Source organism: Camellia sinensis, chromosome 10, assembly GCF_055761805.1.
Source record: "Camellia sinensis isolate YWXY chromosome 10, ASM5576180v1, whole genome shotgun sequence".
In the NCBI taxonomy this organism is placed as follows: domain Eukaryota; kingdom Viridiplantae; phylum Streptophyta; class Magnoliopsida; order Ericales; family Theaceae; genus Camellia; species Camellia sinensis.
The window spans coordinates 36,742,869-36,762,773 of record NC_138970.1 but is presented as its reverse complement, the minus strand read 5'-3'; the positions used below and the strand labels follow the sequence as shown (position 1 = coordinate 36,762,773).

The 19,905-nt window shown below is 41.4% G+C and overlaps 1 protein-coding gene across 3 annotated transcripts; it reads left to right on the top strand.

Annotated features, from left to right (window-relative positions):
• The first annotated feature begins 1,964 nt into the window (after positions 1-1,964).
• Positions 1,965-19,296, top strand: LOC114278084 (uncharacterized). Of its 3 annotated transcripts, XR_014343217.1 has the most exons (6): positions 1,965-2,198; positions 14,919-14,995; positions 15,792-18,455; positions 18,543-18,614; positions 18,708-18,815; positions 18,891-19,296. XR_014343217.1 is itself a non-coding variant. In XM_082893351.1 (5 exons), exons 2-5 carry the CDS (start codon positions 18,453-18,455, stop codon positions 19,095-19,097), a joined length of 390 nt encoding a protein of 129 aa, XP_082749477.1. In that variant the 5' UTR covers positions 2,041-2,198; positions 15,792-18,452; the 3' UTR covers positions 19,098-19,296. The 3 variants fall into 2 exon arrangements, 1 of the variants encoding a protein (XP_082749477.1); XR_014343216.1 differs by lacking the exon at positions 14,919-14,995 and having other exon boundaries at positions 2,041-2,198.
• Positions 19,297-19,905: the final 609 nt, after the last annotated feature.

Sequence of the window (19,905 nt, the reverse complement as noted above, 5' to 3'; positions counted from 1 at the left end):
AAATTAATTAATTAACACAACTAGGGTTTTTCCCAAAATTACCAAAGTATCCCCAACATATCAAATACCAAAACTTAGAACAAAACTTATAGAATGGAGTAGGAAATCCCTACCTCGAAGAAAATAACCCGTATGGAGAAGATGGAGATGAAGACCAAAGACCAACGTGCTCCAAATCCCAAGTTTCTCAGATTAAAACGAAGCCCTCAACTCACTCTAACTTTTTAATAAAGGATCTAAGGTAGAAACTCACTCTAAGTAGATCAATCGTAAGAGAGAAGGTGTGTAGAGGGAGAGAGAGAGATAAAAACACTCCAGGGGCGGTTTTTAGAGGGTTATGAAGGAAAAGTAGGTCAAAAAGTGATCCAAAAAGTGAAATCACGGACTGATATAATCGACTCTACGCTCGAGCGTAGAAAGCCCCGCTCGAGCGTAAGACACAGAATCATGCTCGAGCGTGAAGAAAACCGCTCGAGCATCGATTGCACCCTTCCAGAAGTTTTGCAGGCGCTGGCACCCGCTCGAGCGTCAAACTCCCCGCTCGAGCGGAGGAGCAAAAACAAGGGATCACGCTCGAGCGTAAAAACTATCGCTCGAGCGGAAGAACTGCAGAGCAAAATACTGGGAGATGGAAAATCACGCTCGAGCGTCAAAATTTCCCGCTCGAGCGGAGAAGTAACAACGAAGGGACCGCTCGAGCGTTAAAACTTCCGCTCGAGCGTGAAGGCCAAAATCTGGGCATCACCTATCGGCATCTAAAATCAACCAACCTGTAACAGACCCGTCCAACACAACCTATACTTCAAATACAAAGAGATTAAAGGACAACAACAACCAATAAGTAATGACAGGATCCACGGAAACCTAAGTCCGGATACAATAATTTAAAGAGAAAAGACCGGGGTCGCTATATTTATCATCTAGTGGTGAGTTGTTGTCAAATCCCAATGGTGCAGAATATGGTGGTAATGCCATAGGTGGTGGTGACACAAAACAGGGTGGTAATGCCATAGATGGTGGTGACACAAACATTATTGATATAAACTTGTCTTATATTGACATCATAGTTAATGACATTGGGAATGACTTAAAGGATAGTGGTAGTTGTGACGACCCCGCCACGTATAATATTTTATATTTGGTTAATTAAGGAGATTAGAGATTTTAACTAGTCGTTATTCTAATTTAATTTGGGATTTATGAGAATTGTGGAATCTGATTTGCATATGATTCTATTAAAGATTTATTTTGAAATTAGAAATTAAAGGTCCAAATGGCTTAAGGAAGCAAAATTAAGAAGTTGAATCAATTAAATTTTAATTACGGACCCATTCGAGAGTTTAATTAAATATTCGATTCAGTTTAGTAAAATTAAGATTCGATTAATTAGGTTTGAATTGGAGTTGATTAAGTTAATTAAATTATGAGAATTGAGAATTGTGATTATTTCGAATTAAATTTATTTATGGGGTGTTCAATTTAAATATATAATTTAATTGACAAATATTTGGAGTCTGATCAGAAATTAAAGGCCTTAATGATGTGGGAAATCAAAATTAATGAGACAATAAGTTTAATTTAATATTTAGAGCTTTTTGGGAGTTTGATTAAAAATCTGATTCGGATTAATAAATTTAAATATAATTAATTAGACTCTAAAGGAAGTAAAATTAGACTAATTAAGTGGGATTTGTGATTAGTCATGATTGATTTAATTATGTGTTAATCAAGATTTATTAAGACTAAGTGATGCTTAATTAAATTAATCATAAATATAAATTAAATTATGGAAGAATCTAAAATTAAGGATGTATGTGGGTGTGGGTTTATTGAGCAAACTAGTGGGTGTGTATGTATGAGAGTGTTGTGCTGGAATATTTTGTGTGTGTGCATGTGTGTTGACGTGTTTGTGTGCACGTGTAAGGCTAAGGGCAAAAAGGATGAGTATGTATTTTGTAGTGTGTTGGAACTTCAAAAAGGAGTTTATGTTCTTCTAACTCAAATATTGTTCTGAGAAAAGAATTAAGGAAATTAAGAGAGAGAGAGAGAGAGCTTCATTACCTATATATATAGAGATACATATTGTAGTCATCCTGCTGGAGCAAACCGTGGAGAAGGAAGAATGGAAGAATAAAGAAGAAGATGGCTTTGTAGGATACCAAAATTGAAGTTAAAAATTATGAAAAATTCATCTTAAGGTAAGAAATTTCATTCTCTTTCTAGTGTTGTTTAAATAATCTAAACAAAAATTGATTCAAGGTGAATTTTGAGAGGATTAAAAATGAAGATTTGAAAATTGATTATATAAATTGATAGGAATTGGGATTTGCATAAAAATCAAGTTAGGTTGAAGAATATGAGTTATGATTCCTTAAATTTGTTAAATTTGGGTTTAATTTTGAGAATTATTCTTAAATTGAGTTCTGTAAATTACATGCAACAAGAAATGTTTGTAGATTGGATCCATGTAATAGAGTATATAAATGATTTTGAAGAAAAGTTATAAAAATCATGAGTTCATGAAATTATTGATTTAATGATCAATTTGATGGTTGTTTTGGAGATTGATTGGGGTTAATCTAGGTTTGAATGTGATGTAAAAATTGGAGATTTTGGTATTAGGAAATTTATATGTTGAAATTGATTTGATAAATGGTAGATTGGGTATCTTTATGTTTTATAAACGATTTTGGAGGAATTTTATTAATGATTGAAGTGGTTTTACCTAAGTTGTTGAGTTTATGAAAATGTTAATTTTTGACTTTTGTGGTTTAATTGATGGTAGTGTTGTGCATATAAATTGGTTGGATATTTAAAAAGGTTAATAACTTAAAAATGTACAAAGGATAGTGTACGGGAAAGAAATAAATCTTCTCGTATAATCCTGTTGATCAAGTCTGCGCTCCTCCAAACATCGTCGCTTTACTCCCTGAAAACACAAATGTGAGCTAGTCGGCGGGTGTGTGCCGGAAACCTCTCCGATGCCTAAGTCAGCAAAATAGACAAGTAGACAAAAGCTCTGTGTATTCAGGAATCAAAATTGTGTTACCTCTCCATAGGTGATATTTGTGAGCTTTTATAAGTTCCGTGTGGCATAGTCCTAACAGGACTTCTACTCCTCCATGCAGAGTCCTCCTAGGATTCATACTCCTGAAAGATAATGCTTATCCTTCAACACCCTCCTCACTGCTTAAACCAAGTGAGATGGTTTTACCATGGTCAGACTTCTATAGGACCGAAATACCATTGCCTTACTAGATATGCAGGTATGACAGATCTAACTTTCAGTTCGGCTCTTCTTTTCCTTGCTTCTACCTCGGCTTCGCATGCCCAGACTGAGCTATCCATAGAAGTGTCGAACCGAACTAACACAGAAGTATCTTGAAAAAGGCTTATCATACTTCGGTTTAGAAGACACGACCAGGCTAACCGTAATATGCTGCGACTGGACTAACTCTAAGGGTGGTGACCCAGCGACCGAACTGCCGCGCTCTCCTATACCGAGATAACAATGCACTTCTGGGACCGGTCTTAACTTTAAGACCTGCTTGGACCGGACTGAATTTGAGGCCTTTTTACTCAGCCCTTCGTACTGTGGCCCATAACGGCCCATTGTCTAGCTCGGCCTAATATTCATATAAATTACCCTCTCAATTGCCCCTTAATTCCATTTGCGTAGCGTGATAGGGATTACTTGTTTTACCAGCCGAGCTAAGGTTTTTAAGCCTTCAACCGAACTAAAAACCCTTTAGCTTTTCCAGCCGAACTAAAACCTTTTAGCCTACCCAGCTAAGCTAATTCCACATCGGGCTCTCCTTGTCCAGTCAAAACGTCTCTTCAGTCACTGCAACTGAATCGCTTCTCATTTCCATGACACGTGGCATACGCTGATTGGCCCAAGGCAACTGTCACGCCGTCTTCATACTTCATGAATTTTGAACAGTTCCCGCCTCTGGTTTTTGCAACAAAACAAAACAAACCTATTCATTTTGAATTTCACCACACTATTCATCTTCTCTCCTCTTGTTCTCTCTCTTGTTCTCTCTCTTGCCTGCGTCTCCATTGTTTTGCATTTTGCGAAGCTTGCATTTGTGGCTGTTTTCTACTTCTCTTTCCTTCCCCTTACTTTGGTGAGTAACACAAATCTGTTCTATTTTTCTGGCTTTCGTACTTTTTTAGCCCATAACATTTGTTTTATGTGTTTTTGCAAAACATTTTTTACTTCAATTTTCTGCCTTGTCTTGCATCTTCTGCAAAAACTTAGTAATAGAGCCCCTCTGATTCAAGAAATAACATGAAAAACACTAGTTTTGATCCAAAATCACAATATAACCGAACTAGGAAGTTGTTTATAGTGGATGTCAGTCTAGCCAGACCAACCAACCAAGCTAACTCTTTATTGCTATATTTGTAGTTCTAACAAGTCAAGCCTTGAAAACCTTAACTATGTCCGAGCTGAATCTAGGGGCTAAACCAGCCTTTGAAGTTCAGACCGAACTAAGAAAGCTGCCCCTTGAGACTCAACCGGGCTATCAAATGCCTTGCTCAAACCGAGCTAACAGACCCCTTGCTGAAACCGAGCTAACACCCGTAGTTTTTCACATAACCGAGATAGGACTTCATTTATTTTACCTTGATTTCTTTTTAGCACGCTCCATCGATCTGTGCATAACCCCTTTCTTTTTTCACTTTGCAGACTTAGGTTTCCAGGCACTCATTCGCACGCTCAACCGAGCTACTCAGCGTCATTTTTTAACTGAGCTATCACAGTTAAATTATACATAACTTAAGAGTAAATAGGTAAATATAGGTTTTTAGTAGAAACACCTGGTGGCTTGGCCAAATTCCGAATGGAGTATAACATCCCTGATGACGTCCATCTCGCCTTAGCCGAACAAGATATCATACCTTGGAGGAACCCTCGTTTTGTTTCCTTTACCCTCATTTCCATTGTAGAGACCGGCCTAAAATTCCCTGTACAGCCCTTGCTTTGTGAATTCCTTAGGCAAACTAGGATATGCCCAACTCAGCTTTCCACAAACTCATACCACATAATGAATGGTATAGCAGAGCTAAACCGTCGTGCTGGTATTAACCTCGATTTAGCCGAACTATTTCACCAATATTCTATAGGCTCGAAAGAAGACGGGTGGGTTTATTATTTAAGAATACGCCGCCGACATGAGAAAATAATAAAGAACACACTGGACAAAGACTTAAACGATGACGATTTTTTCTGGGTATCTGGCAATTTCGAAGACCACCAAGCCCAGATCCCAGGCCGCAGTATAAACTGGAATAAAGGAACACCCGGTATAATTACTTTGGTTCCTTTGCATACTCCTGTTTTATTTCGGTTTCCTATTCTTGAACCGAACTAAGAGTTGTCTTCTTTATGCAGATTCAGCCCATCTTCAATCACTATACAGTTACCCCAATCTGAACACTCTCCGCGCCGTATTACGATATCCAGAAAGAAGTTGGCCCAAGCTGCTGAATTTTGAGCTGACGTACAGATACAGCAGCCGACGTAAAGCCAGAATAATAGTCTTCTTACTGGAAGCCTCTCCCGAACCGCCCCCAACTTGCCACAAATTAACCTGGTTCGTACTACCGAAGAAGAAGAAATGGCGAAGAGGAACAAAGTAAGGGCCCTCTTAACCGAAACCCATCGAGCCGAAGTACTGCCACAAGTCCAAACTCAGGAAACAGTGGTGGCCCTTCCATCTCAATAACCCTCTTCATCACGCCCAAGCAAGCGCGCCCGGACTACCCAAACCGAGCAACGCCTTGCTGATGAAGATAAAACCATCCTTCCACCGAGCCCTCAGCCAGAGTGTTCTGACCGGGCTAGTTCCTCCAAGTGGGCTCCAAAAATGACTTTTCAAAACCGCGTTATCCGTGATACTGACTCAGTGGTGGCTGACAAAGACCATATGCTAGCCTTCAATTTGGCTAAGAGTGTATGTCTGCCCCTTGATATGGAGCATCATATCCAGTTGGCCGAGCTCAAGGCTATCCGGTCAGCAACGAAATCAATGATCCTGGTAAGTAGCCCCTCTGGTCTCCCTAATTTTTCTAACTTTTTTGCTCGGTCTGGTCAATAGTTTCTTTCAATTCTTTTTCAGGCCATGTAAAAGAGTCAAATTGCACACAAGCGTGTGTTGAAGCTTCGTAAAACAGCAAGGCAAGCCATGGCCGAAATTAAAGCAAAAACCACCGAGCTAAAAGACTCCCAACAGAGGACAGCCGAGCTAGAGGCCGAGGTAACCCGTCTAACCGGACTAGTTACCTCGGTTAATGTTGACAAACAAAAGGCCCTGGCCCTGATGAAGGACAAGTACCTGCGTGAGCTGGCCAAGCTCGAAGGAAAGAAAAATACAGAGATCGCCGAGGTAAAAAAGAAGGCGGATGATGCGAATGCTGCAGGTTTCAAGGAGGGGGAGGCCCTTTACATGCAACAATGTGAGGCAGCTAAGGATTTGTTCTTCAAATGCGGTTGGAGGGGGGCCGTGGTGCAGCTCGGTCATGGACCTGAAGCTGAGGTATTCAATCCTCCTTCATACTTTATACCGAGCGCACTAGCGGAGTACGCTGCTACCCTTCAGCAACAATTCCTTGAGGGTTCAGATGATGATGAAACCGAGCCTAACGACACCCCGGTCGTCAATGATCCTGCCGATCAGTTAGCTCGGGCGGAGCCCACAGTGGAAGACCTGACTACTAAGCAACCAACTGATACCGTGCTTCAAACAGAGACCATACTTCCAATCGAAGCCGAGATCCCGTCTGAAACCGGTCTTCGGGTTGATGTTGATGCTGATCTTGACGCCGAAATAAATGATCTTTTTAACTGATTTTGTATTTTTTTTTCTTTTCTGCTTTTGGACAATTGTAACCCGGCTGAAGGAACATTCTTCTGAACTGGTTTTGAATGAACTCTTTTCTCTGTACTTTTGAATTTTGAATGAAGAGCCTTTCAACTTTCAGTTCGGTCTGCTACCATGCTTGCATTTATTTTGTATTCAAATTAATATTTTCTTGCCGAGATACTTTATATTGGTCTTTAACATTTGCAAACATTTGCAACTACACCTGCCAATCACTGTTTAGCCGATGTCCTTACTTCGGCTGAAGAGTACCAAGAGTTGGTTTAGTCCAGCCAACCACTCTTTAGCCGATGTCCTTACTTCGGCTGAAGAGTATCAAGAGTTGGTTTAGTCCAGCCAACCACTCTTTAGACAATGTCCTTACTTCGGCTAAAGAGTACTAAGAGTTGGTTTAATCCAGCCAACCACTCTTTAACCGATGTCCTTACTTTGGCTGAAGAGTATCAAGAGTTGGTTTAGTCCAGCCAACCGCTCTTTAGCCGATGTCCTTACTTCGGCTAAAGAGTACAAGAGTTGGTTTAGTCCAGCCAACCACTCTTTAGCCGATGTCCTTACTTCGGCTAAAGAGTACTAAGAGTTGGTTTAATCCAGCCAACCTCTAAATTGGTTATTCCTGCCAAGTTAGAATAAAATGTTTGGTTATTCCAACCAAACGTCCTGCAGCCTGGATCCTTATCTTGGGATTAGGAGGAGTGTTGATTTTTCCAGCCAACCTCTAGATTGGTTTTTTCAGCCAACCTAAAGTAAAGTGTTTGGTTGTTCTGACCAAACGTCCTGCATCCTAGATCCTTATCCTGGGCTTAGGAGGGGTGCTGGTTTTTCCAGCCAACCTCTAGATTGGTTTTTCCTGCCAATCCTAAAGTAAAGTGTTTGGTTGTTCCGACCAACGTCCTGTAGCCTGGATCCTTATCCTGGGCTTAGGAGGGGTGTTGGTTATTCCGGCCAACCTTGCTTTTGATGTCCCTAACTCACTAATACAATCTCTTACAAAAAATAACTATGCTAAAAAGAATCGACTTTGTTTTATTGAGAAAAAGGAAAATTACACATACTCGTAAAAAAAAAGCTAAAAATAAAATAGTTTGAGATTGGCAGTATTCCATGGCCTAGGAATGGCTTTGCCGTCCTCATCTTCCAGGTGGTATGCCCCTTTGCCAGGTAATCCGACCACTTTGTAAGGTCCTTCTCAATTAGGCCCTAACTTGCCATCTCCTGGTACTAAGGTGTTTCCCATCACTTTGCGCAGTACCCAATCTCTGATCTTGAATTGCCTTGGATGCACTGTTTTGTTGTATTTCCTGGATAACTCTTGTTGGTATGAGGCAATGTGAACCAGTGCTCTTTCTCTTCTTTCTTCGGCGAGGTCGAGCTCCAATGCTATGGCTTCTCCATTCAAGTCTGGATCAAAATTTTTGCTTCTAATTGTGGGGAGGCCAACTTCCAGTGGGATTACTACTTCCATGTCGTAGGCTAAGGAGAATGGTGTTTCTCCTATTGATCGTCGAGATGTGGTGCGGTAAGCCCATAAAACATGAGGAAGTTCCCCGGTCTACTTGCCTTTTGCCTTCTCTAACCTTTTCTTCAATCCATCCAAGACAGCCTTGTTTGATGCTTCTGCTTGGGCATTTGCTTGAGGATATACTGGTGTAGAATTGTAGAACTCTATCTTGTATTCTTCAAAAAAGCTTCTAAAGATTCTACCGTCGAACTGAGTGCCATTGTCTGATATTAGGGCTTTAGGTATACCGAATCGAGTGACGATATTCTGTCAGACAAACTTCTTCACATATTTTTCCTTGATTGATGCTAATGCTTCTGCTTCCACCCACTTTGTGAAGTAGTCTGTTGCTGCGAGAAAGAACTTCCTGTTACCGGGTGCCGTTGGAAGTGGTCCTACTATGTCCAAGCCCCACATTGCGAAAGGCCATGGGCTAGTCAATGGTAGGAGTTCTCTTGCCGGCTGATGTATTTGGTGTGCAAACTTCTGGCATTTCTTGCATTTCTTCACATATTTCTCTGAGTCTGCTTGCATGTATGGCCACCAGTATCCTTGTGAAATGGCTCTGTAGGCTAATGATCTTCCACCTTGGTGGCTTCCGCACACTCCTCCGTGTATTTCGAACAAGAAGGCTTCCACTTTGCTGGGGTGGACACACTTTAAATAAGGTCCAGAGAATGACTTTTTATACAATGTCATAGATGGAGAGAGCCAAAATCGCTGCGACTTTGCTCTAATTTTGTTGGCTTCTTTCTTGTCTTCTGGTAAGACGCCGTCTTTTAAGAACAGTATAATGGGATCCATCCATGAGGGACCTAATTCGGCGCAACATACCTCTTCTGCTTCGGGGTCTTCAATGCTTGGTCTCGGTAGGTAGTCAATTAGTAGTGGGTGAGGGATGGATGTATCTGCCATTGACGCAAAGCCTGCTAGTTCGTCTGCTCTGCTGTTTTTCTCCCTGCCAATCTGTTCTATTCTTACTACTTCAAATTTCTTGATCTCTGTTCTGACCAATTCTTGGTACTTGGCCATCCTGTCATCCTTTACTTCATAGTCGTCAGAAATTTGGTTTACCACCAGCTGTGAGTCGCTGTAGACCATTAATTCGGTGGCTTTCATATAGAATGCTGATTTGAGTCCTAAAAGAAGTGCTTCATACTCCGCTTCGTTGTTTGATGCTGGGAAGCCAAGGTTGATTACTTGCTCCACAACCAGGCCGTCTGGTGAGATGAGGACTATACCAAGTCCTGCACCATGTTGGTTGGACGCTCCATCCACGAAGAGCTTCCACATCTCTCCAACGAACAACTTCCAGCAAGTGGAGGGGTCAGATGATGTCGTGGAGTCAAGAATGTTACTGGTGTTTTCTTCAAGGTCCATGCTTACTGTCTACCCCTCGCTATCTGACTGTACCAAGTCTTTATTTGTTTGTGAGTCTTGGCTAGGTGTAGCATGGTTCGCTTTTTCCTTGCTCTCATTATTCTGGTCTGCCTTGGGGTCCGACTGAGTATCCTGCACCAGGGGTTGCGCTATTCCAGCATCGACTTCCACCCCTAGTTTGGTTGTGTTAGTCAGGTCGATTGGGCAGATATGAGGACTTCCCGGGGTAAATTCTGCGACAAAATCTGCCAAATCTTGGGCCTTTATCGCGGTTCTGGATTGGAACTTGATGTCGAATTGTCCCAACTCTACTGCCCACTTCAAGATTCGCCCAGAAAAGTTCGCCTTCTCAAACAAAACTTTTAATGGGAAAGCTGTGAGGACGACTATGGTGTAGGCGTGAAAGTAGTGCGACAATTTCCTTGAGGCCATCATTAAGGCCAAGGCCAGTTTTTCCAGTGGCAAGTACCTCGTTTCGGCGCCCAGCAATGTCTTGCTGACATAATAGATGGGCAGATGTTGGATTCCTTCCGCACGGACCAATACTGCGCTAATTGCGTGCTGAGAGACTGCCAGGTACAAGAAGAGTTCTTCTCCAGGTATTAGGGTGACAAGCAATGGTGGAGAAGACATGTATTCTTTCAAGTTTTCCAGTGCGCGGTCGCATTCTTCGTCCCACTCGAACTTGGCTTTTAATGCTTGAAAAAATGGTCGTAGTCTGTCTGACGACCGGCTAATGAATCTGTTGAGTGTAGCTGCCATGCCGGTAAGATGCTGTACTTCTTTTACTGAGTTAGATCTCTCCAGATCCTGAATTGCTTTGATCTGGGAGGGGTCTGCCTCAATACCTCGGTTGGTCACTAGGAAGCCCAGGAATTTGCCAGATCCTACACCGGACGCGCACTTGGATGAATTAAAGCACAACTTGTGCTTCTTCAGAATCTGGATCATCTTACCTAGGTCCCTTAGATGGTCATTCTCATCCTTGCTCTTGACCACCATGTCATCGATATAAGCCTCCATTGTTCTGCCTAACAACGGCTCAAACATCTTGGTGACCGTTCTCTGGAATGTTGCCCCTGCGTTCTTTAGGCCAAAGGACATGACCTTGTAGCAATACAGTCCTCTTGGAGTTGTAAAAGACGTGACCTCTTGGTTTGGTTCGTACATGGCGATCTGATGGTAACCTCTGTATGCATCAAGAAAGCTAAGTCGGTTGTGCCCCGCCGTTAGGTCTACCAATTGATCTATCCGTGGTAGGGGGAAGCTGTCCTTTGGGCATGCTTTGTTGACTGTCTTGTAGTCGACGGAGACATGCCATTTGCCATTCTTTTTTGGTACCACGACTGTGTTGGAAATCCATCTGGGGTAATGTACCTCTCTGATTGCTCCTACCTCCAGCAGGTTTCCCACTTCTTTTGCCACTATTTCGGCGTGGTGAAGTGCCGATCTACGAGTGCACTGAATGATTGGTCTGGCGAATGGGTGGACATTGAGTTGGTGACAGATGAAGTTTGGATCAATGCCTGGCATGTCGTAGGGTGTCCAGGCAAACACTTCGATGTTAGAGGTCAAGAATTCCAAGACCTCTAATCTCTCAGTGCTGGACAACGACGAACCGAGCAAAAAGAACTTATCCGGGTTCTTTTCATCTATTCTTATCTCTACCAAGTCTTCCACTGCTTTTTGATCAGCTGCTTTGCCGACATCTGCGAATAGTTCATTGCTCTCAGGTTCTTCCACCGAATGTACATATCCCTTGGCAGTGTGGCTGCCATTAACCGTGACAAAGCATTGCTTGGACATAATCTGGTCTCCAAAGACCTCTTCAATTACCCCGGCATCATTGGGGAACCGCATTACTTGATGGTAGGATGATGCTACTAATTTCATGGCATGGAGCCATGTTCTTCCCAAGATTATGTTGTAAGTGGAAGGGACTTTCAACACCCAAAATTCCACTTGTTTTGTCACGCTCCCTGCCCTGACTGGCAGGATAATTTTGCCGACTGGCCATTCTGGCATTGAGTTGAATTCGATCAGGGGGGATACAGCTGGTGCCAGGTCTTTGTCCTCCAATTTCAGTTGTTTGAAGGTGTTGTAGTACATTATCTCACACGAGCTACCTTGGTCTGTCAGAATTCGTTTGACGTCGTAGTCCTTGATGCGGAGGGTGACGACCAATGCATCGTTGTGAGGGCAATATATTCTTTCCAAGTCTTTGTCTGAAAAAGACATGACATTCTTGGCCTCTGTTCTCCCCTTTTTGATGATAGGTTGGGCACTTAGTACCTCCCTTAAGTGCTCAGCCTTCTTGATCGACCCTCTGAGCTCGCATACACGCTCAGGTTCGAATATTCCATATATCACATTGATTACTCCTTGAGGTCGGGCATCAATTGGCATTCCATTGGGGTTATTGTGGTCCTGGGGGGCTGGTTGCGTCCCTCCTTCAATGTATTTATCTAGGTGACCAGCTGTCACCAACTCCTCCAGGTGCTGTCTCAATGACATGCAATTTTCAGTACGGTGCCCCTTTTCTTTGTGGAAGGTGCATCGTGATCTTTCATCGTAGTCTTTCTGTGCTTCTCCTAGCTTAGCTGGCCATCTGACGAAAGGTTCATCGCGTATTTCGCTCAGAATCCGGTAGATCGGTTTCTTGAATACCGTGGTTATGGCAGTGCGGACTATCAGCCATCTTTTATCCTGATCCTCACCGTTGTCTCACCTGTCTCGTCTGTTTTTGTTCGGATGTTCTACCGTGTTGATCTTTGCTGCGGTCTTTTTATCTGGTACTGCAGTCGTGCCAGATTTTGTTTTGGCATGGGTACCGTCCTCTTCCATCCTGATGTGCTGATGCACTCTTTCCATCAAGGCCTCCATGGTGAGGGGTGGTGTCATTGTGATTAAGTCCCTTAGTCTGTTTCCAACTGGAAGGCCTCTTTTGTATTGTGCAATGGCGAGATTGGTGGGGCAGTCCCCAATCTGGTTGAATGTCTTCCAGTAGCGACTATTGTAGGATCTTAGTTTCTCTTTTTCGCCCATGTCGATAGAGAGTAATTGGTCTATTTCCACCGGGGTTTTGGTGTTCGTTCTGAACCTTGTGATGAACGCCTCCGCCAATTGTGCCCAGGAGGCTATGCTGCCTTCTGGAAGTTTTTCGAACCAAGTCAAGCCTAGGTCACCAAGGCTTGATGGGAAGAGGATGCACATCAAAGCCTCGTTTCGCCGATATACCGCCATAACCTGGCGGAAGGGGCTTAGGTGTATGTAGGGGTCCGTCTTTCCCTCGTACGTGGTGAATTTGGGCTGAAGGAAGCCTGAAGGTAGGGGCACGTTTTCAATTACCGGAACGAACGGCGAGGTCTGCAGCCTTGCTAACGCTTTGTCCGTTGGTTCGTAGGCAGAGCGTGGTAACGGCATTCCGACCTCAACGCTTCCATGCGTCCAAGGAGCCAACCGCTGAAGGGCAGATACCCTGTGAGGGTTGCACGCCCTAGTATCCTCCTTCATTGTGCTTTTTCTTCCAGCATGATCCGCAAATCGGATGATCTTGGCAACTCCGTCTGCTTGGATGATGTTTGGTGCGAGTGCGAGGGTCGATAGGTACTTCCCTCAGTGTAAGACCTCAATGATCTTGTTCTCTCAGACCTGGAGTAACGAGTTCTGGAGGTTCTGGACTGAGTATCGCCTGTCCTGAGGCTTCTACTTTCTGCTTGTGATGGTGTGGAATGCCTTCCACGGTCTTCTGAGCGGCGAGGGGGCGTCTTGTTTTTGCGCCCCTCTCCTATCGCCACTCCTTTCCCTTCATCTGGCATTTCATAATCTCCATGTCCGCCGTCATCCATCGTATTAATTCGTCCTGCTCCTTTACACGGTCCTCCAAAACTTGAGGATCAATCCTTCGCCTTTGTCTGTCAGGACTTTGTGAATGAGAGTGACGGGGGCTGTTAGTCCGCCTCCTCCCCCTTGCATCTCTCCTGGGATTTTGTCGTTGTGGCTCCAAGTCCGCCATGGGAGGGATAGAAGGTAGGCCTTCGCGCCTTGTACCCCCCTCTGGTGTTTGTCCGTCGATGGCGGACTACGGCAAATCTTCGTTGTGCGCCATTGCTTTTAAAGAGGAAAAGCTTGATCAAGAGGTTTTGTTCTAGTCTGCAATTCCCACAGACGGCGCCAATTGTACGGGAAAGAAATAAATCTTCTCGTATAATCCTGTTGATCAAGTCTGCGCTCCTCCAAACGTCGTCGCTTTACTCCCTGAAAACACAAACGTGAGCTAGCCGGCGGGTGTGTGCCGAAAACCTTTCCGATGCCTAAGTCAGCAAAATAGACAAGTAGACAAAAGCTATGTGTATTCAGGAATCAAAGTTGTGTTACCTCTCCATAAGTGATATTTGTGAGCTTTTATAGGTTCCGTGTGGCATAGTCCTAATAGGACTTCTACTCCTCCATGCAGAGTCCTCCTAGGATTCATACTCCTGAAAGATAATGCTTATCCTTCAACACCCTCCTCACTGCTTAAACCAAGTGAGATGGTTTTACCATGGTCAGACTTCTATAGGACCAAAATACCATTGCCTTACTAGATATGCAAGTATGATAGATCTAACTTTCAGTTCGGTTCTTCTTTTCCTTGCTTCTACCTCGGCTTCGCATGCCCAGACTGAGCTATCCATAGAAGTGTCGAACCGAACTAACACAGAAGTATCTTGAAAAAGGCTTATCATACTTCGGTTTAGAAGACATGACCAGGGTAACCGTAATATGCTGCGACCGGACTAACTCTGAGGGTGGTGACCCAGCGACCGAACTGCCGCGCTCTCCCATACCGAGATAACAATGCACTTCTGGAACCGGTCTTAACTTTAAGTCCTGCTTGGACCGGACTGGATTTGAGGCCTTTTTACTCAGCCCTTCGTACTGTGGCCCATAACGGCCCATTGTCCAGCTCGGCCCAATATTCATATAAATTACCCTCTCAGATGGGTATCGTGGAGATTGGATAAGAAGTTTGTTTGGATGACTTGAAGTTGAAGGAGTTCTTTAGCTTGTCATTCCATAGCATGTTTTATTTAGGATCAATTTTGTAGATGTTGTAATTTTCATTGAAAGCTTTTCTTTAATTTTAGATCCTATTTACTAAATGTTAGGATTGGAGGAAGGCATCTCTACACGTCTTGGGAATTAATTTGTAGAGTTTCAAATCTACGCTTTTGCTATTTTGGAGGTGAGTATACTTACCATGGAAATTTACCTTATCTTTATCTTTAATACTAAGTTTGAAAATATTTTTGAATTAAAGGAAGTAACACATTTCATAATGATATATGTATAAGAAGAAAATCTATAAATTTATTGAGGTCAAATGTTGAGTTTAAATAAATATATGATATCATTTGTCTAATGAAGCACTAATTTTTATGAGAATTTATTTAAATTTAGTCCTTCAAAGTTTATGATGATGATGATTAAATGACAATGAAACATCAGGCGAGAGTATTTATTTTTATTGATCATATAATCGAATATGGCCTTTGGGGCCACAAAGGCCAAAATGCTTTGGGGTCCTGGGGACCGAAATGTGTTAAGAACCATAAGGGACGTTGTACATAAGGGGTCCTAGGGACCGAAACGTTGAAATGAGAATTGAAGTGCTACGATGACATGAGTTATGTTCCTATGGTTATGTTTTGGGTAACGGTACCGTCACCACCTAAGTCGCGAGGTAACGCGACCCTAAGGCTATGCAGTGGTTTGTATGATGGACATGAAATCTTAATGTATTGAAAAGTTGTATTTTGTTTACTTTCCTTATTCAAATGTATTTTTCTTGCATTATGAGATTCTTTGGAAAAATCTTGATAACGGTTTATGCAAAATTTTCTCAAATTTTAGTCCAATTAAGCTCTTGTGTTTATTATCTTATTTTGAACCCAATTAGCATGAGCAAGCTTTATAACTCCATGGGATTGGTATACTTATTGGGCTCTAACTCATTCTTTTTTAAATTTTTTTTTTTTCAGATTCCTAGACTTTTGTGTGGCTCGCCTCAACTTGGAAGATTAGAGTTTCTGGAGGATCAAATGTGAACATCTGGTAGTTGAGGTTTTGCTTAGGGTGACTCTAGGATGTAGTTTTATCCTTTGTTTTATGAAGTAGGTTGATTGTAAATATTTGCTTTGTGAAGTTGGATGTATTGATTGATTCACGAATAGTATGTTTTATTTTGGGGGTAATGGTGCATGGAAACTATCTTAGTAGCATGATGATATTTTTGTCTTTGAATGGATCATCTCATATATGTTGGCCAATCGAAGGGTCTTATGCACTATTGCTGATGTGATATAAGAATTATACAGGTGATTATTGTGTACAGGTGTTATAGCGTCGAAGTGCGCCCTCTTGGTTGGGGTTGCCTTGCCGAGATTGGGTTGTGACAGTAGCTGAGGGTGGTGGTGTGGGTAAAGAATGTGAGGGTAGTGAGAAATCAAGTCAGAATTAGGCTAGGGAGCATGAGGGTAATGATATAGAACATGAGGAGGGGTTGCAGCATACTACTGACACTGAGTCTGTAGAAGGTAATGAGGCTGATGAGAGTGACAGTGCACAGAATGAGACTGAATTTTTGCCTGATGAAGAGAGAACTTATAGTGATGACTCTAAGGACTTGGACTATATAGTCAGTGAAGAATATAGTGATACTGAAGCTTCTAAGGGTAGTGTAGAGGAAAGTGATCACCAAAGTTGGTTGTATGAAGACCTAGAGGGTCCAAATTATGACATTTTTAATGAAACCTCACACAAAATAACTAAAGGACCACTATCTAAAGTCAATCTACCAGATGATGTTGGTTGGTATTCAGATGATGATGATGAATTAATTAGTCAAAAAAGGGCATCAGATTAGGCAGATGATGCTGGATACCTTGAATACAAAGAAGAGATGATAAGGGATCCCAAACTTGTGGTTGGAATGAAATTTCCCAGTCCCCAAGTTTCCAGAGAGTATTTGAGGGAGTTTAATGTGGTGGATAGTTATGATATAAGGTACATCAGAAATGAGAGTGTTAGGATCACTGCTGTTTGTAGGCATACCTGTACTTGGAGGAGTGGGGGAACCACAACCTTTCAGATCAAAACTCTAGAGAGGAAACACACACGTGAGAGGCATTACAACAACAAACAAGCCAAATTTAAGTATTTGGGGAAGAAGTTTGTAGATGAGGTGAGAGATGACCCCTCCATTAACATAGCCTATTTCAAAAAAAAAGTGAGAAAAGAGATAATGATGGATGCAAGTAGGTTTCAAATATATAGGGCAAAGAGAAAGACAAGGGAGATAATTGTAGGGGATTTGGCAGATCAATATCACGGGATTAGGGATTATGCAGTTATAGTTATTAGGAAAAATCCAACCTCACACATTTCAATAACAACTAATCCTGAAAAGACAGAGCTTACAGTTCAAAGGATGTATTTCAGATTTGGTGCACAGAAAAATGGATTTCTTGCAAGGTGTAGACCAATAATAAGACTAGATGGATGTCATTTAAAATGGATTTTTGTAGGGCAGCTACTTAGTGCTATTGAGAGAGATAGAAATGACAACATGTATCCTATTACAGTGGCTTTGGTTGAGATAAAATGTAAAGCCTCTTGGTCTTGGTTTCTTGAGGAATTGATGAGTGATATTGGGAGTGTTGGGGAGATGGGGTGGACATTTATATCAGATAGACAGAAGGGGTTAGTTGAAACATTTGTAGGGTTATACCCTACTGTAGATCACTTATACTCCCAAGACATATGTATAGTAACTTTAAGACAAAATACAGTAGTTGTGTGTTGAAAGACTTGTTTTGGAAAGCTGCATCAATTGGAAATGTGCATGAATTCAATTATTGGATGAAGAAGATTGAAGAAACTGATCTTAAGATTGGAAATAGGGAGACAACTGTGGAGTGGTTGAGGGAGACTGACCCTGCTTTGTGGGCAAAGTCACATTTTTTTCCAAGGAGCAAGTGTGACATCCTTGTGAACAATTTGAGTGAGTCATTCAATTCTTACATTCTAGAAACTAGAGAGCTACCAATAATCTCCATATTTGAATGATCAGAAGGAAATTGATGCACAAGATTCAAGTTAAAAAGGCTGGAATGGCAAAATACAGTGGTTAGATTTGTCCCAATATTCATAACAAACTTGAGAAGTTAAAGGTGGAATCAAGGAACTGCTTTGCAACCTGGTGTGGACAATTGGAATTTGAGGTTGATCATTTTCAAAAGAGAGACACAGTGGGCCTAAGTACTAGGACATGTAGTTGCAAGAGATAGGATTTGTTTAGTTTGCCTTGTAGTCATGCCATTAATGCCATTCAAATAAATCATGAGCAGTCAGAAGCCTATGTGCATGAGTATTACAGCAAGTCTAGGTACTTGGATACTTATGCATTCATGAAACACCCAATTCTAAACATACATGAGTATGAAAAAGGTGGCCAGAAATTGAATTCACCAGAAGCAAATAAATAAGCAGGTAGACCAAAAAAGTTAAGAAACAGACAAGCAAATGAGCCAAGAAATCCACACAAGGCATCAAGGAAGAATATCAATGTGACATGTGCTAAGTGTCTGTAGAAGGGGTACAATCAGAGGTCATGTAAGAATAGACTGCATCCTAAGTCTAAAATGGTGAGTGTTAGTGTATACTTATGCATTCATTTATTATACACATGTTGTTATTTGTTTGTTGTATACTTAATTTGTTTGTTGCAACAGAGATTTGCTAGTGGGCAATCATCTCAACCTGCATCAACTCCTACTCCTACAACAAACATCCCATCAAATGAGGTAACCAACTTTTAATGTTGACTTGTGACTTTAATTAGGAAACTAATATTAGTTTACCCAATTTGTTCCTAATTGGAAATTTTTTTGCCTCAGATATCCAATAAGAGCCAAACTAGAAGAGGAGGCCAGACATCATCTCAGCCACTAATTACTACTGCTTCTATTGGACTGAAGAGGAGGAGTACTAGGTCATCCACTCAGGTAACTCACTTGTTTATATAACCAACTTTTTTATTTTGTAACTTTTGAGTTTGTTAATACCCCATGTTGTTGTAGCTCACAAAACTACCAACTCATGGTGGAAAGACATTAAGTGGTCTTGGCAAAGGACCTGAAATCACAGTTGGTGGGAGGGGTAAAGGACCAATTAATGCATCTACGGTCAATGTTGGAAAAATTGGAGTGACTGCTAATGTTAGAGGGCATGTTGTTTCAATAACTTCTGTACTAGAGACAACCAAAGCAATGAGGCATGCCAAATAACTAGCAACTGGGTCAAAGTAGACTATAGGGTTACCTTTTATTATTTATGTTTTTGTGTTGAAACAATATTGTGGAATGTATTGTGTTTGTCTTTAAGCTAAAGAAAGATAGACACACATTTAGAGTTATGGTTTTTGACAATGATTTTTGTTTTTGTATGGAAAATATTGATGTATTTAAGTGTTGTGTTTGTATTTAAGTCTGGTATTTAAATGCAGTATACTTCTGTAAATGGATTGGCATTGAATAGCACTGTCAATCTTAGTTTTTTTTTTTTTTTTTTGTCATTTTTGCCCCATTGCTTCAAGTGCATTGATTTGAAATGAGGCCTTTTGTTTTGCAAATCAACTCAACAGGGTTACCATTGCTTCAAGTATACAGTCAGTTTGTTTGTGTTAGAATCATTTTAATGTTGATTGTATTTTTTGCATTGGAAAGTAGTAAAAAAAATTTAGAATTTTTTGATTTTTTTTTTTCAATTAAACTCAACAGGGTTTGTGTTGGAATATTTTTTAATGCATTTTCAAGCATTTTCATATTGCAGTAAAAAAAAACATACAAAAGTCACAAATTTCATAAATATAATTTCATTACTTTCAAACATACATCAAGTACATAAAGTACCTTACAAATTCTTATAAATTCATTTCATACTGAACATTAACATGGTGGAGATGAAACACACAAGCAAAACCACCATAGATGTCTTCATCATCATGTTCAGTGCCTCCATCTTCATCTCTAGCTTTACTAGTCTTCCATTAAAGTGCACGCCTTCCTCAACTCATGGTTTCTCATTATCAATCTC

What these genes read in the sequence shown, in the direction of transcription:
- LOC114278084 (XM_082893351.1), top strand. An exon ending in CAAACATCCCATCAAATGAG is followed by an intron (nt 18,615 to 18,707) that starts GTAACCAACTTT and finishes TTTTTGCCTCAG; the next exon opens with ATATCCAATAAGAGCCAAAC. An exon ending in GTACTAGGTCATCCACTCAG is followed by an intron (nt 18,816 to 18,890) that starts GTAACTCACTTG and finishes ATGTTGTTGTAG; the next exon opens with CTCACAAAACTACCAACTCA.